At 40.8% G+C, this 17,164-nt stretch overlaps 1 protein-coding gene across 2 annotated transcripts in view; it reads right to left on the reverse strand.

Annotated features, from left to right (window-relative positions):
* The window catches only part of efr3bb (EFR3 homolog Bb (S. cerevisiae)), a 58,662-nt gene that overhangs the window by 26,711 nt on the left and 14,787 nt on the right, over positions 1–17,164 (reverse strand). For both annotated transcript variants that reach the window (XM_024405239.2, XM_024405240.2), the window contains 4 exons: positions 8,407–8,483; positions 5,787–5,914; positions 5,455–5,605; positions 1,857–1,978 (listed from right to left, as the gene is read on the reverse strand). In XM_024405239.2, coding sequence (XP_024261007.1) covers positions 1,857–1,978; positions 5,455–5,605; positions 5,787–5,914; positions 8,407–8,483 — 478 coding nt within the window. The remainder of the gene's footprint in view (positions 1–1,856; positions 1,979–5,454; positions 5,606–5,786; positions 5,915–8,406; positions 8,484–17,164) is intronic.

Below are 17,164 nucleotides of genomic sequence, written 5' to 3' on the forward strand. Positions count from 1 at the left end.
AGTGAAGCATGGTGGTGGTAGCATCATGCTGTGGGGATGTTTTTCAGAGGCAGGGACTGGGAGAATAGTCAGGATCGAGGGAAAGATGAATGGAGCAAAGTACTGCGAGATCCTTGATGAAAACCTGCTTCAGAGCGCACAGGACCTCAAACTGGGGTGAAGGTTCACCTTCCAACAGGACAACGACCCTAAGTACACAGCCAAGACAACGCAGGAGTGGCTTTGGGACAAGTCTCTGAATGTCCTTGAGTGGCCCAGCCAGAGCCCGGACTTGAACCTGATCGAACATCTCTGGAGAGACCTGAAAATAGCTGTGCAGCGATGCTCCCCATCCAACCTGACAGAGCTTGAGAGGATCTACAGAGAAGCATAGTGTAACGTTTGTCTTCCTCCTCTTCTGAGGAGTAGTAGCAAGAATCGGGGGACCAATGCGCAGCGTGGTATGTGTTCATGATAAATTTATTAAACACAGAACACTAAAACAAAAATAAAGAGAATGAAACGAAACAGTCCTGTCTGGTGACATACACAAAGACAGAAAACAATCACCCACACCACACAGGTGGGAAAAGGCTACCTAAGTATGATTCTCAATCAGAGACAACGAACGACACCTGCCTCTGATTGAAAACCATACCAGGCCAAACACAAAACCACAACATACACTACCCACCCAACTCACGCCCTGACCATACTAAAACAAAGACATAACAAAAAGAACTAAGGTCAGAACGTGACACATAGGTGAAACTCCCCAAATACAGGTGTGTAAAGCTTGTAGCGTCATACTCAAGAAGACTCGATCGCTCCCAAAAGTGCTTCAACAAAGTACTGAGTAAAGGGTCTGAAAACTTTTGTAAATGTGATATCAGTTTTTTAATACATTTGCAAAAATGTCGAAAAAACAGTTTTTGCTTTGTCATTATTGGGTATTGTGTGTAGGTTCATGAGGGGAAAAAACAATTGAATCCATTTTTAGAATAAGACTAACAACAAAAAGGTGTAAAAAGTCAAGGGGTCAGAATACTTTCCCAATGCACTGAATGTGTCCATTACAATCTACGCAAGAATCAGAATGCATGATTTGTCACCAGAACTTGAAAACATGTTTTTTTTTTTTTTACTGTAAATACATTATGCTACAGTAGAAACGACAACACGATATACAGAAAATAACACACTACCTTTGATTGGAACGCACACATGTCCAAAGTTATTATTTGTAAGGAAAACAACAGTGAAGGCAATGCAAGCACCAGCCAGAAAATGTGCCAGGGGGAAAAGGTTTGTGCTAGACTGCGCAAATGTCTGCATACTTGATCTGGGGAACAACTGGTGAGGTGCTTGGGCTCTCAAAGGGAGAAGTTTGTCCAGTTCAGTAAAGCCTCAAACATAAATTGGCCGCAACAATGAAATGGGCTACTTCTATGTGAATTAATACAACTTGTTATGAAAAAATTTAAAATGAACATGTTGAAATATAGCCTATAGATAATTAGCAGGTGGCGTGTGTCTTGGATTGAGGGCAGTGTGGGTTATTAGTCCTGTTTCATAACAATCCCATTTTTGAAGTGAGTGCATTCTGACATCATGCGCATAAAACAATCTCAGGCTGGGGCGACCGTTAGAGATATTTGGAACTCACATGAGAAAAGGTTAAGCATCAGACAATTCAGTACATATTGTTGATTTTATTAAAACACATAGGGTGTGTCTATAAGGAAAAATATAAGTTTTAAAATTTCTACCAATCAATTGGTCGAAAGAAAAGACAACTCTCGGTCGACTAAGATTTTTTTGTCAGGGACAGCCCTAATCTGCAACATCAATTGATCATCCATATAACGTCCACTCACTTGGTGCGGATGTCTGGGTCCTCGTAGCTGGAGTGACACATCTCGCTGAAGCGCGAAACAAAGAAGTCATAGCTGCGATGATAAGAAGCAGTGTCCTCCTCAATGTTGGCAAACTTCACAAACTGAGGGAGGGGGAGAGAGGGAGAGAGAGAGGTAAATTAACATTAATCTCCATCAACTGGAGAAGAACGCAATAAATCTGTCTCTCTAACGGTCATATTCTTCCGCTTTCTTTGTCTAATATAATCCCAAATCGAATTTTGCAATTAGTTTCTGGGAAAAGAGTAGCACAAAAGCCTCGTATTGATTGAACTGCCAGGCAAAGAACAGATTCTGACTGCCGCTGAAATGTCACCATTTCAACTTTAACACTTTAGCATTTCGTTTCACACCCCTCCCCAATTAACAACTAAACAATGTGCTCCTCTTGGGAATGGAACAGAGGGAAGCCTTCCTGAAGCCAACCTGTGGTGATGACTTTTTAATTAGATGCCTGATTAAACCCATTCTAATGGACAAACCAGGATAAACAACTGCAGGTGACCTTGACCGGACCAGACCAGACACAGAGGCTAAAAACAGCACCGTGGTTGTGATGTACCCAGGGCTCTAGGATATCTGGTACCACTGTTATTTCAAGTATGACAATGCAATGTAGTCTAGACTAATGTGTAGTGTTAATTTAAACAGAGATAAATACAAGGAATCTGCATACATAGACAGGATATTTGAATTGAACTGATTTAGGCTCCGTGTATTGAGTCATTTTAGGTGAGTCCTAAAGAGAACAGGAGACCTTCAGTAGCTGTCCTGGACCACTGTGACTGTGGTAATAATCTCTTTCTAATCCCCCCCAGGCTCTCCCTCTGACTCTCCCAATTAAACACCACAGCATGAGGCAAAGACTGATGTGCTGGCTGGTGTATTTAGCAATCATACATAAACACATTACTTTGGGGTCTGTGCTTCTGTGTATGTATCAGTGTATTAGGCGACGTCCCCTCGTCCTGTCCAAACAACGTTGATATAAAGGACACATTGCTAGGCCTAAACAGTGTTAGGCCTAGTTCTTTTTTTATCTAGTCTAGGCTGCATTGATTTTCAAATTTGTAGGGCTATGTTTCTGTTGTCCATAAAAATACTCAGATATCAGTTATATAAGCCTACCTTTTAAAAAGGGATATTATAGCTGTATCAAGTGTATTCTATTGTTATTTCATCTTGATCATCTGGGTAAGTGCTTATGCAACATTCTTCCATTAGGCTACTTTCTGACAGTTTCAGACTGTAAAAAGGATTTCACTATAGTATAGCCTGCCTTAGTAACTACAGTATAGCCTGCCTTAGTAACTACAGTATAGCCTGCCTTAGTAACTACCGCCTTAGTAACTACAGTATAGCCTGCCTTAGTAACTACCGTCTTAGTAACTACAGTATAGCCTGCCTTAGTAACTACAGTCTTAGTAACTACAGTATAGCCTGCCTTAGTAACTACAGTATAGCCTGCCTTAGTAACTACTGCCGTAGTAACTACAGTATAGCCTGCCTTGCGCTAAATAATTTTCAAAATGATGGCTGACTTGGGAAAGAAAAACAGGTCTTCGGTTTCAGGCTGTATGATAAAGGTGAGCCAGCAGACCTGACTGAAGTCACTTGCAGAATTTGCAAAAAGATTATCAATGCAAAGGATGGACGGACAACAAACCTCCAACATTTACAAGTCCATTATCCTGCGGAGTTTGCTACTCTGAACATGCTGGTTTTCCTGAACAAAAACCTTTAGGTAGGCCTAAGACAAGGTGTGAAAAATAAAAATAAATAAATTGCACTATGATTAAAATACAGATGCATCTTATTGGAAAGACATATCCTATAGGATAGGCTCAAATATTGTGCCAAACCTTGAGACTTATTCACACTTTCTTTTGCTGTAATTTAGGTCATTTTCATACTTATTTTGTTTAGGCTACTTTTTTAAATTTTGTAACGTCTAGGCATATATTTAGGATTTTTACAGTTCAATATCCTAATAGGTCTATTCATTTTAGAATTAGCCATTGTTAATTCGTTTAAGTGTTATAAAGAATATTATAAGTAATCATTAGTTTTATCTGATTGTATAATTAGGATTTGTACAGTTCAATAGGCACAAGACAGACAGGATAACAGGCCTATTTGTTTTTAATCTAAGCCAATGTAGTCAAGCTATAAAGACTTATAAGCTACATAAATCATTTGTTTTATTTGATTGTTGACATTTATATGAACGCACAATTTCGAAAGCAATTCAAAATAAAGTAGTTTGTGAGACAAGTATGACAACAATTCATCATTTATAGATGTTTGTTTCCACTTACTGAAAGTGCTGCTGCGGGAGCTTATGCCACGATTGCCGTTGTGCAATTCAAGGATATCAATAAATACTTTGAAAATATTATAAATATAAAATGTATAACTTGTATTGACAGTAACCTATGTGTAGGCCTATAATATTGTCTGTTTGGTTTGCAAGGAGGGATTTTCCGACGGCACAATATATTTAGCCTACATTTTGGTGAAGTAAAGCAGAAACATACCAGGTTTAAACAAACCAGGTTTAAAACAAACTTTCTATTTGATTAGTTTATCTTGCAGATGTTTGTTTTCTCTCTTATTATTGTTTTAATTTTGGCTATTTACAAAAAACCTTTTGAGATGGAACTCTGAGACCTATAGATTCATTCAATGGTTGATCATAAAATAGTAGGCTATGCCTATAACAACAAGTCACATTCAAATCGAATGAGGATTGGGGAGAAAAGGGGAAAATCAAGATCTTAAAACAATAAACAGGGAATAAACTTAAAACAAAACATGATAGGTCCCATCTGAATTTTTGCACTGCTTTGGTGCTCTCCGCTCTTTCTACAATCTACATTGTTCTCTTGCAATGTGTTAGTCTAACTACCTCATGTGTATTGAACATTTAGGCTATGGCAAATGTGGAAAAGGCCATTTGGCATGGCGCCCTGCTGCGTGCTCACTGCGCTGCTGTGCACTACCAGACTCTAAAGGTGCAGTCAAATTCAAATATGCTAAACCATCGTTTGTGAAATCACAATGTCGTCACCATCGACGATTGCTGTCAAACATTGTCGATAGATAATGTAATCGTAAAATCGTCGAACACTAGTGTGTGTATGAGTATCAGTGTGTGTGTAATCCATGGTATCACTAGACAGTGTTGCCAGTGTGGTAAGTCTGTCTCTATGGGTAATCTTATTTCCTTGATACTTCCTGTTCCCTCCTGACCCTGCTGCTCTGACAGCCCTGTCTGATAACACCGATAGCTGCTGCTGGCTGCTATTACACATCAACCAGATAACCATTCTCTCTCTATGCATACCCACGCTCTCCACCTCCTCCCTCCCTGGTAAAAATGTACATTTATGTTTAGATCACAGTCTGGCATCTTCTATTTACATGGCCGTTGCTACATTACATTTCCTACAGAATAGACCTGCAATTATATTTCTTTGTGATTCATTGCAGCTAGCTGCTAGTATTGTCTGATAAAACCAGGCTGTTTATCAAGGTGGGCGTCTTCTATTCTACTCACAGAGTTGGTTCCCAGGATCTGTAGGTTGGGTTTGTCGGCCTCCAGCAGTTTACGGACCATCTTAAGGAAACTCTCCACAAACAGGTTGATGCTCTGACAGTGGCACGCCATCAGCAACTGATCCAGAGCCTCCATAGCTATACACACATACCTGAACACACACACACACACGGTAGTTATGCCACACACCATATGTCTTAAGACCATTACATTCAACTAGAATGCAAATGAGAAAGTAATAGCCATGGTGCATTTTGAGCTGACATGGATGACAGTTGACAGATATCTGTGCAGTATATTCATGGCTCCGGTGTAACTGTGGTGTTGCTCACCCGTAGCGGTGCCTAGCCACGTCCCTGGAGAGCCTCTCTGACAGGTAGGCCCCGATACGGTCCAGCTTCTCTGGAGCTGACAGGGCATAGAACGTCAACTTCTCCATGTTAGCCTTCACCAACCCGTCCTACAGACAGACCGAGAGATCGAGGGTGTGGGGGGGGAGAGGGAAAGACAAGAGAAAGGTGGAGGATGAAGGTGGAAAAGGGTTAGGTTTGGGTTCTTGGTTCACTGTCTCCACAGGACAGGAATATACTCAAATCAAAATCAAGCTTTATTTATACAGCACGTTTCAGACATGGAATGCAATGCGCTTTACAGGAAAAAAATTAAAAAAAGATTAAACATTTACTACACAATAAACATAAGATTTTTTTTTAAAGAATGACAAACTGAATGACTAAAAAGCACCCTAATAAAATGCAAAGCTAAAAATGTATGTTTTAAGTTCTCTTTTAAATATGTCCACCCGTTTCAGCCCACCTCAGGTTCTCTGGCAGGCTATTCCAGAGGCTGGGGTCATAATAACTAAAGGCTGTCTCTCCATGCCTCTTGGTCCCCCTCAGGTTCTCTGGCAGGCTATTCCAGAGGCTGGGGTCATAATAACTAAAGGCTGTCTCTCCATGCCTCTTGGTCCCCCTCAGGTTCTCTGGCAGGCTATTCCAGAGGCTGGGGTCATAATAACTAAAGGCTGCCTCTCCATGCCTCTTGGTCCAAGGCTTTGGGGTAGTTAAAAAGGTCAGTGCCAGAAGACCTGAGGGACCTACTGGGTACATAACTTAAAAGCATGTCTGACATGTATTGGGGTGTACAATCGTGGATTGATTATAAACCAATAGAATATTTTTTAAATTAATTCTAAAACTTACAGGCAGCCAGTGCAGAGACCTTAAAAGCGATGTAATGAGTGCGCTCTGGTCTTGGTCAGTACCCGTGCTGCAGCATTCTGTATGTTTTGCAGTTGACCAATGGCTTTCTTGGGTAGACCAGACAGGAGACCATTACAGTAGTCAAGCCTGCTTATAATAAAAGCATGGAAGAGTGTCTCTGTATCAACCTGAGAGAGAAACAGCTGCAACTTGGCAATGTTCCTCATCTGGTAAAAAGCTATTTCGATTATATTGCTAATGAAATTTTGTTCAGAATCTATAATAACACCTAGGTTTTTACCTGGTGTTTTATCTTTATTGCCAGTGAATTAAAATGTGACTCCAACAATAAGTACCTCAGTCATGTCTTGATTTAGATGGAGGAAGTTGAGGGCCATTCAAGTATTTACATCACTAATACAGACTAATAATTTATCAGGGGAGCTAAAATAGTCTGGTGTCACAAATGTAAAGTTGTGTATTGTCTGCATATCAGTGAAAATCAATGCTGTGCTTTCTGATAACGCTGCCAAGGGATAACATAAATAAACTGAATAGTACCAGACCCAAAATGGAACCTTGTGGAACGCCACATGTGATATGCATTTTCTCAGAGTTATGTTCACCAAGGGTGACAGAAAAAAATAAAAAAAGAGGACAACACAACACAAGCATGCGGCCATGCCCAAACTCTCGGTCACACCAACACACACCCCCTCCAGGTCAAACAGTCTGGGCTCAAGGACTAAAATCGTCCACTCCACAGAGTCTGGTGAGATAGCCTCTCATTTACATTTAGACTAGTAATGATCCAATAAAATATAATGAACTTTGCTCACAGGAATTGCCTCCATTGTATATTGTATTTTGGTATTTTATTAGGATCCCCATTAGCTGTTGCAAAAGCAGCTACACTTCCTGGGGTCGACAAAACATAATGTCAATAGACAAGAACAGAATGACATACTTTTTATAAGGCCTGAACTATAAAATGTGTGGTAAAGCATAGAAAATAATACAAAGATAGAATTAAAAGTCATTACCAGACAGAGCTATACATAACTCTATATGATAAACACATGAACCTGACTTTGGTCTATTCTCCCTGACTCTGGATTTAGAGTCTGACTCAACGTTATCTGAAGACACTTTTTATCTCCCCTGCAGCCGTGTGAATGTTATCGGAGAGCTCTGGTTAGTCTCATACACACATTCCAGACACACTGTTAGTGTGAATGAGTGAATGATAGAGGGTTGTGGGTCAGTCCCTGGGTGAGGGGATTAGATTAGTTACAGTCTCTGTGATGGGAGCGTAGAACCCAAAATTAGAAACAGACTTGTTTTTGGGGCATGCAGCTCACAATTGACATGCACACACAGCAGAGAAATTAGGTCTCTGCGTTCTGAAATCAGATGTGTTGCTGGCAACAGATCTGACAGGTAGACTGGGCTATTTTTATAACGTTCACAAATAAATGAATTCAATCAAGTCATTCTCCTTCACAGATATGGTGATATAATGTAGAATATCTTCAATAGTGACTTTCTTCTTTGTCCTTCATATTCTCTCATTGTGACAGGACCAGTGAAGGTAATTCAGAGGTTGCCTGCCAGGAATTCACTTCTGTCTGTCTAGTCTTTTCAGATCAGTGAAGATGAGGAGACCACTAGAAATATTGAAATGGCAAAAAGGTCACAGGATGTAGAGCGCATTACCACAGGAAACAGGAAGTGTCAGTTGAACTCTCACCTCTGGGTCCTCTGGGAAAATGTTGTCCACCAGTCTCTTGTAGCGGGGCCTCAGAGCCCCACAGCAACCACACACCCCTAAAGGAGAGAGGGAAGGAGATACGGAGAGTGGGTGAGTGAGCGGGTGAGAGATGACAGAAAGACGTATGAATTAATAAATCACGTTTGCAACTGCAGATACCTGACCATGATAAACCACCAATAAAATAAGTCCTCCTTCAAAGAGAGTTAGTGAGACTACAGTGAAAGCTCAGGTTGTTGCAGTGCTACATCAAGTCTGTCACCTAGTACACCTTAGTGTCAGCAGCATCCACCTCATGTTGACTGAAGAACACCGTTATTATTGACAAAGTTAAATAAGCCTTGCACAGCTCAAAGATGAATCAAATTTAGACATCCATCTACCCAGGGCTTGGGGGGGGGGGCGAGAGAGAGAGAGAACGAGAGAGAGAAAAAAAAAGCTTAGAAAGAACTACACAGCAGCGGAGACTAGAAAGCCTGTCCTTGCACAGTTCTTCAATACCAGTTTTTTCACACAGGCTGAGAAATAGATGCCTTTGTTCTAAGCTCCCTTTAAAAGAGGTCAGACATCTGAAGAATGTGGCCACAAAGGCATTGGAGCACAAAGACACACTGAGACGAGAAAGACTCACCCACATTTTTTTTTTAAAGACATTGTACACACACATTTTTTTTCTCTCGAAAAGACAGTCACTCAGGTGCCCACACACACAATCTATACATCACAGTCTCACAATTGACAACCTTGAGGAAAGTTGTGTAACACTGCGGAGGGAAGAAAGCTGTGAGAGCGAGAGAGAGAGAGAGAAAGAGAGAGAGAACGCGCTGGGAGCTGATTGGAGCAGAGAACTCGGCAGTGATGAGTCATAGGGCAGGGGCAGGCAACTAGATTCAGCCGCAGGGAGATTTTTTTCAGAGTGGATGGTCGGGGGGCCGGAACATAATTAATCCCAAAAATAAATATCATACCTTGATTACATTGAGACAAGATCTCATTTATTTTTTATTTGTGGGAATATTTGTGCACAGATTTCCTAAATTTAACTAATTCCTAGCTGAATTCCTGGTGAGTGCCCCCCCCCCCAAAAAAAAAAACTACAGGAAGGAACATTCCAGTCCACCTGGATAAACACAGCTGGCTGACAAATCGCCTGGAATTCATTCAAAGCATTACCACTGGTTAATATATACGCTGTCAAATAAATAGCCTTTCTAATTCATTTTTTTGAGAATCTGCAGTGAACTCTACATAGGAAGACTTCTGGGGAAGCAATAGACAACCTTGAAATAAGCTTTTAACAATTTCAAATAGGCTTGCCTAACTGAATGAGAAAAAGATAGCTCCCAACAATTTGAAGACAGTCAGGCTGTATACAGATCCTTCCTTCCCTTCCCTCATTCTATCCTTCCTAGTTTATTTTCTTCCTTTCATGAAGATCTCCTTGAACTTTCCACCATATTGCTTTCACCTAGGCTACCCAATCATTATCAATTAATGGTTGTCAATCATCATCAGCGATCACCTCATAGTAGAAAGGAGGAAGGATGCATTTCAAAATGACTCTCACTAGGCAACTGTTCTGTGTCTGTCTATCCCTCTGTCACATCTCTGAGGTGGTATCCTCAGTCATCCTAGCCTTGGGAGTTAAGATAAGATTTAGGCTTAGGGCCTCTGTCTGTGCGTCTGTCAGTAAAGTTTCTGTCATCGTGGTGTTAAACGCCCCCGTAAGGCTCTGCTAGCTGCAAGCAGCCGCTATCTCCAGCTCTCTATCCGCCCTCCCTGCTGCTATTCTTAGCTTTCCTCCTCCCCTCCATCACTTCCAACTCTAAATGACTCTTCTCCTCTCCTTTACACCCTCCATCCCTTCCTCACCGGTCTTGGCTGGGGGCCCTGGAGTAGGAGTCACCACTGAATTAATGACTGCATCAGGGTCCCCTGTGAAGAAAGCAGGGACGATTGAGGGATGGGTGGGTCCTGTGAGTGAGTCACTGAGAAGTGCTACTGTACATACTGCAAGTCTGTCACCCGAAGAACACACACACACACACACACACACACACAGTGATATTACCAAAATATAATATCACGGTATTTTAAAAAAACTTTAAAAAACGTCATAACGTAAATAATATATGTTTTTGAATAATAAAAGTTGGACATTTGCTTTATGAGTAGTGAGTGATCCCAGGGTATCAACACATAGACTCATTGAAATCACTTAGAATGTTTCTCCATTCTGATTGTTTTAAACTCTTCAATTTAACTTTAAGCAAAAGTACATTTCTGCGTTTATCACTTTCTGCATTTCCTGCACTTATTTGAGAATTTCCAAACTGCCATGTAGGGCTGCACGATATGGGCAAGCAACAATGTTGATGACAACAATGCTTTTTTCACTTTGCTTCTTAATATAAATCCACTAGTGCTCTGTAATTACACTATTGGTTTGTGTTTTTTTACATCTGAAAATGGTTAGTTTGTCTTTTCTTATCAAGTTGGACCTAATTTGTGTTAGCCGCTAATGCTAATCACTAGTTACACTTTTTTTTCCTACCCTGACACAATAACTACTCCCTGGCATTTTAATTCGTTGTCATGCCAAACAACTGTATTCAAAGAGCCCACTATTCTATAGAATTAGAATAATCAATCTATTTCCATGATTCCAACAGTTTACCCAAATGTTTTGCTCTAAATCGCAAGTCAAATCACAATTGCAACATTTGGTAAACAATAAGGCCTAGATTGTAGCTGCATTGACCATGCAGACTGAACACAAGTGTCTCGTGATCGAGGAACAACAAATGCACTCCTTGAGTGACAGGAGGAGGGGCTAGGTCTGTGTGGAAAGTGGCTTGGAGAGAGAGACAGCAGAGAGAGAGAGCAGAGAGAGAGGACTCAAGTAGCAGAGTATACTACAAAAATGGACGTTACACACTTTGTATCGCATTTAACAGACCAAACAGTCGAATACCGTTACAGAAGATAAAGTAAAAACCCAAACCAGTCCGTGCATCAATACCGGTATATAGAAAAATACGGTATACCGCCCAGCCCTAACTGTGTGTAAGGGTGTATGTGTGGAGGTTCATAGTTTGGTTGGGGGAAAGGGTTGCACATTGGGAAAGGGTTGCACATTGGGGACTTCTGTTTTGTTGTTGAGGGGGGTGAATAAAAATGTGGTGAATAACAATTCTCTTGACAGCAGTGCAGCATAATGGTGGGTGCTGTACTGAACTAGCCTATAAAAGGTGTGGGCTGGTTGGAGGCAGTACGGAAGAGGGAACTAGGAATGGTAGAATCGTCAGGAGAGTATAGGGGGTGGATGCTAGATGGTAGTTGTGACATTGCAGCACAGCGAGGGGTCTCTGGCTGTCCATTCACCCTCACAGTAAACAGGTTTATTACAGCTGTGCGTACGTCATGTTCCTCTGCTCTCCTACACCAACACACAATAACACACACACAGCGAGACAAAAGAGAAGCAAGAAAGGGGTGGAAAGTGCACAGCAAACTCCACAACTGTACAGCAGCCAGTGAGTCTAGGCCCGCGACCCCCGTTTGATATCTGAAAATTCTCGTGACCCCAACCATGTGAATTTTATTTGGTAATTACAGCCAATGTTTACTTTTTTATTTGGGGCTATGGAAGTCTTTCTGATGGTCTTCTCATCTCACCATCACATACTTTTAATGTGGGGCTATGACAGTCAATTGCAAATTAGTCTGACTTAATATAGCTCACCACCACGAATGAGTTGGGTGTGCTTGATGCATATCGCGAGGAGCTTTTCAAAGTCAGATGGCGAGGTCGCACATCATCCCTGCTGTCACATCCAACCTGGATCGATATTTGGTTTTAACGCAGACGATGGTGCTTTCAAGACAACTGGGAACTCTGAAAAATATAAGGTCAAACCATGACGTCAGTGATCTTCAGGTCAGAAAGTCGGAGCTCTAGAAGAATGGGAGAAACTCCTCAAATACAGCGTGTCAAGCTTATAGCATCAATACCCAAGAAGACTCGAGGCTGTAATCACTGCTTCAACAAAAGTACTCAGTAAAAAGGGACTGAATACTTATTTAAAATGTGATATATTTAAATGTTTTTATTAATTAGCAAAAATGTCAAAAAACTTGTTGTGGGGTATTGTGGGGTATTATGGGGTATTGTATATTCCTGAGGGAATACAATTATTTAATACATTTTAGAATAAGGCTGTATAACGTAACAAAATTAGGAAAAAGGGCATCTTAATACTTTCTGAATGAGCTGTATATGCAAAAAAAGAAAAAAAAGAACACAAATAGTTTCCTGATCATCCGTGTATATCTCTCAGATATAGGACAGACACTTCAGAACAACCGTCCTTTACATTTTCTGTTCCATGTCGTGAATCTGTTATTCAATACATTTCTACGGGCTAATAGCAGTAATGCCAAATTTAAAACAAAAAAAAAGTAATACCTTAAGGGGTCTTAAAAATTATACACCAAGTATCATAAGCTATTTGATATGACCATCTTAAAACAATTCCATATGTTAACCCCACCAGACGCACGTCATCAGTCCAGTAAAAAAACAAAGAGCCAATTATGCTCACGTAGCTGTGCCTCACAAGTGATCAATCAGTGTTGCGTCCTAAATGGACAGTTTGATTTCACAGAAGTGTGATTGACTTGGAGTTACATTGTGTTGTTTAAGTGTTCCCTTTATTTTTTTTGAGTAATATATATATATATATATATATATATATAGTTGAAGTGGGAAGTTTACATACATTTAGGTTAAAGTGATTAAAACTCGTTTTTCAACCACTCCACAAATGTCTTGTTAACCTCTCTAGGGTAGGGGGCAGCATTCGAAATTTTGGATGAAAAGCATGCCCAAATTAAACGGCCTGCTACTCGGGCCCAGAACATATGATACGCATAGAACTGGTAGATTTGGATAGAAAACTCCAAAAAGTTTCCAAAACTGTTAAAATAGTGTCCGAGTATAACAGAACTGATTTGGCAGGCGAAAACCTGAGAAAAACACATTCAGGAAGTTGTTTTGTTTTTGTAGTTTTCTATTCAATGCCATTACAGTATCCATTGACTTAGGACTCAATGTGCAGTTCCTATGCCTTCCACTAGATGTCAACAGTCTTTAGAAATTGTTTCAGGCTTGTATTCTTATAAATGAGGGAGTAAGACCAGTCTGAATGAGTGGACCCTGACGTGTCACATAGCTTTTTCATGCGCAATCCCGAGAGAGTGCATTTTCGTTTACCTTTTATATTGACGACGTTATTGTCCAGTTGAAATATTATAGATCATTTAGGCTAAAAACAACCTGAGTATTGAATATAAACATTGTTTGACATGTTTCTATGAACTTCTGTTTTGACTGCGTTTGAGCCTGTGGATTACTGAAGAAAACGTACGAACAAAACTGAGGTTTTTGGATATAAAGAGACTATCAAACAAAAGGAACATTTATTGAGTAAATGAACATCTTCTGAGTGCCACCATATGAAGATCATCAAAGGTAAGGGATTAATTTTCTCTCTATTTCTGAGTTTTGTAACGCTTCTGCTTGGCTGGTTACTGTTTGTAATAATTTGTCAACTGGGCTATGTTCTCAAATAATCGTACGGTATGCTTTCGCCGTAAAGCATTTTAAAAATCTGTCACCGTGGTTGGATTCACAAGAAGTTAGGTTTAAAGATGATGTAAAATATGTTTTGTTTTCTGAATTTTTATAAATTAGTATTTCTGTATTTGAATTTGGCGCTCTGCAATCTCACTGGATGTTGGCCAGATGGGACGCTAGCGTCCCACATACCCTAGAGAGGTTATTAACAAACTATAGTTTTGGCAAGTCGGTTAGGATATCTACTATGTGCATGACACAAGTAATTTTTCCAACAATTGTTTACAGACACAGTGAAATAATCTATCACAATTCCAGTGGGTCAGAAATTTACATACACTAAGTTGACTGTGTCTTTAAACAGCTTGGAAAATTCCAGAAAATCATGTCATGGCTTTAGAAGCTTCTGATAGGCTAATTGACATCATTTGAGTCAATTGGAGGTGTATCTGTGGATGTACTTCAAGGCATACCTTCAAACTCATTGCCTCTATACTTGACATCATGGGAAAATCAAAAGAAATCAGCCAAGACCTCAGAAAAAAAATTGTAGACCTCCACAATTCTGGTTCATCCTTGGGAGCAATTTCCAAATGCCTGAATGTACCATGTTCATCTGTAAAAACAATAGTACGCAAGTATAAACACCATGGGACCACGCAGCCGTCATACCGCTCAGGAAGGAGACACGGTCTGTCTCCTAGAGATGAACGTACTTTGCTGCGAAAAGTGCAAATCAATCCCAGAACAACAGCAAAAGACCTTGTGAAGATGCTGAAGGAAACAGGTACAAAAGTATCTATATCCACAGTAAAACAAGTCCTATATCGACATAACCTGAAAGGCCGCTCAGCAAGGGAGAAGCCACTGCTCCAAAACCACCATAAAAAAGCCAGACTACGGTTTGCAACTGCACATGAGGACAAAGATCATACTTTTTGGAGAAATGTCCTCTGGTCTGATGAAACAAAAAATAGAACTATTTGGCCATAATGACCTTTGTTATGTTTGGAGGAAAATGGAGGAGGCTTCAAGCCGAAGAACACCATCCCAACCGTGAAGCTCGGGGGTGGCATCATCATGTTGTGGGGGTGGTTTACCACAGGAGGGACTGGTGCACTTCACATTATGTGGATATATTGAAGCAACATCTCAAGACATCAGTCAGGAAGTTAAAGCTTGGTGACAAATGGGTCTTCCAAATGGACCCCAAGCATACTTCTAAAGTTGTGGCAAAATGGCTTAAGGACAACAAAGTCAAGGTATTGGAGTGGCCATCACAAAGCCCTGACCTCAATCCTATAGAAAATTTGTGGGCAGAACTGAAAAAGCTTGTGCGAGCACAAAGGCCTACAAACCCGACTAAAGTGTGTTCCTTGTTCTTCATGATGCTCTCTGCGCTTTTAACGGACCTCTGAGACTATCACAGTGCAGGTGCATTTATACGGAGACTTGATTACACACAGGTGGATTGTATTTATCATCATTAGTCATTTAGGTCAACATTGGATCATTCAGAGATCCTCACTGAACGTCTGGAGAGAGTTTGCTGCACTGAAAGTAAAGGGGCTGAATAATTTTGCACGCCCAATTTTTCAGTTTTTGATTTGTTAAAAAAGTTTGAAATATCCAATAAATGTCGTTCCACTTCATGATTGTGTCCCACTTGTTGTTGATTCTTCACAAAAAAATACAGTTTTATATCTTTATGTTTGAAGCTTGAAATGTGGCAAAAGGTCGCAAAGTTCAAGGGGGCCGAATACTTTCGCAAGGCACTGTGTGCGTGTGTATATATATATATATATATATATCTCAGTGCATTCTGATATGTTGTTGTGCTGGTAGTTATGCATACTCCTCATACTTTTCTCATTCGTGTGAGAAAGAGAGGGGAGGTAGAGAGGAAGAGGGGGGTAGAGAGAGCTGGAGGGGGGTTGAAAGAAGGATAGAGAGTGAGCAGGAACGAAGGAGACAAAAATAGACAAATGGAAGAAGAGAAAGAGAGAGACAAACCTAACCTAAAGAGAAATACATGGACTTAGTACAGACAGACAGGGAGGGAATGTCATCAACAGCTCTTCTCGTTGTCTTATCTGCACCTGCTGTCACAAAGCTGCTCTGTGTTTTTCCAAAGACACGTGGCCTGCAAATGTGAGCAAGTATACCCTAGTCCCCATCAGCACTTTATCCTGCTATCAATATCAGGAAATAGAGAGCTTTTAAATCTTTCCATGGCTGTGCGTGTGCGTGTATGGTCTCCCAAAGCCTTATCCATCTGCTACTTCAACAGAACTGCTACTCACTCCCCTGCGTGAGATTGATTGCCCTCTGCTATGTGTACATCTTTAAAATGTGTGTGTGTCTGAAGTCGACCATGTGAACTGGAGTGGAGCTGGAGCGGAGCGTGCCCAATTTGACTGGAGCGTGGAGCGAGATTCCCAAAGGATGGAGCCTCAAGGCCGCTCCAATTTCACTCCAGTAGTGCTCACTTCACGAGCTCAGGCATGCCCACCCCAGCACGCATTTGTAGTCTAGTTGTGTGCTGCTATGGCCCCTTGCTTTAGCTACTGTCATGGAGTTCGCTAAATATTTTCATAAAGAAACTGATAAAACACACAGGTGCTAAATCAAGGTGACGTACAAAGATGAGGACCAAGAGCAAGAGAGGGAGTGCAGTGGTGTAGTGTCCACAACTAAAGAATCATTGTGGAATCTGAAAAGACACTCATCAAATCAAATGTTATTTGTCACAAGCGCCGAATGCAACTGGTGTAGACTAGAGGTCGACCGATTAATCAGAATGGCTGATTAATTAGGGCCGATTTCAAGTTTTCATAACCGTCGGAAATCTGTACTTTTGGACGGCGACTTTGCCGAGATATATATATTTTTACCACCTTTATTTAACTAGGCAAGTCAGTTAACAACACATTCTTATTTTCAATGACGGCCTAGGAATGGTGGGTTAACTGCCTTGTTCAGGGGCAGAACGACAGATTTTTACCGTGTCAGCTCAGACTTGGAGTAGTTGTTCCCCTTGCTCTGCATGGGTAACGCTGCTTCGAGGGTGGCCCAAAAAAATTGATTTCTGAAATGTTT

This window comes from Oncorhynchus tshawytscha, linkage group LG18, assembly GCF_018296145.1.
Source record: "Oncorhynchus tshawytscha isolate Ot180627B linkage group LG18, Otsh_v2.0, whole genome shotgun sequence".
Classification (NCBI taxonomy): domain Eukaryota; kingdom Metazoa; phylum Chordata; class Actinopteri; order Salmoniformes; family Salmonidae; genus Oncorhynchus; species Oncorhynchus tshawytscha.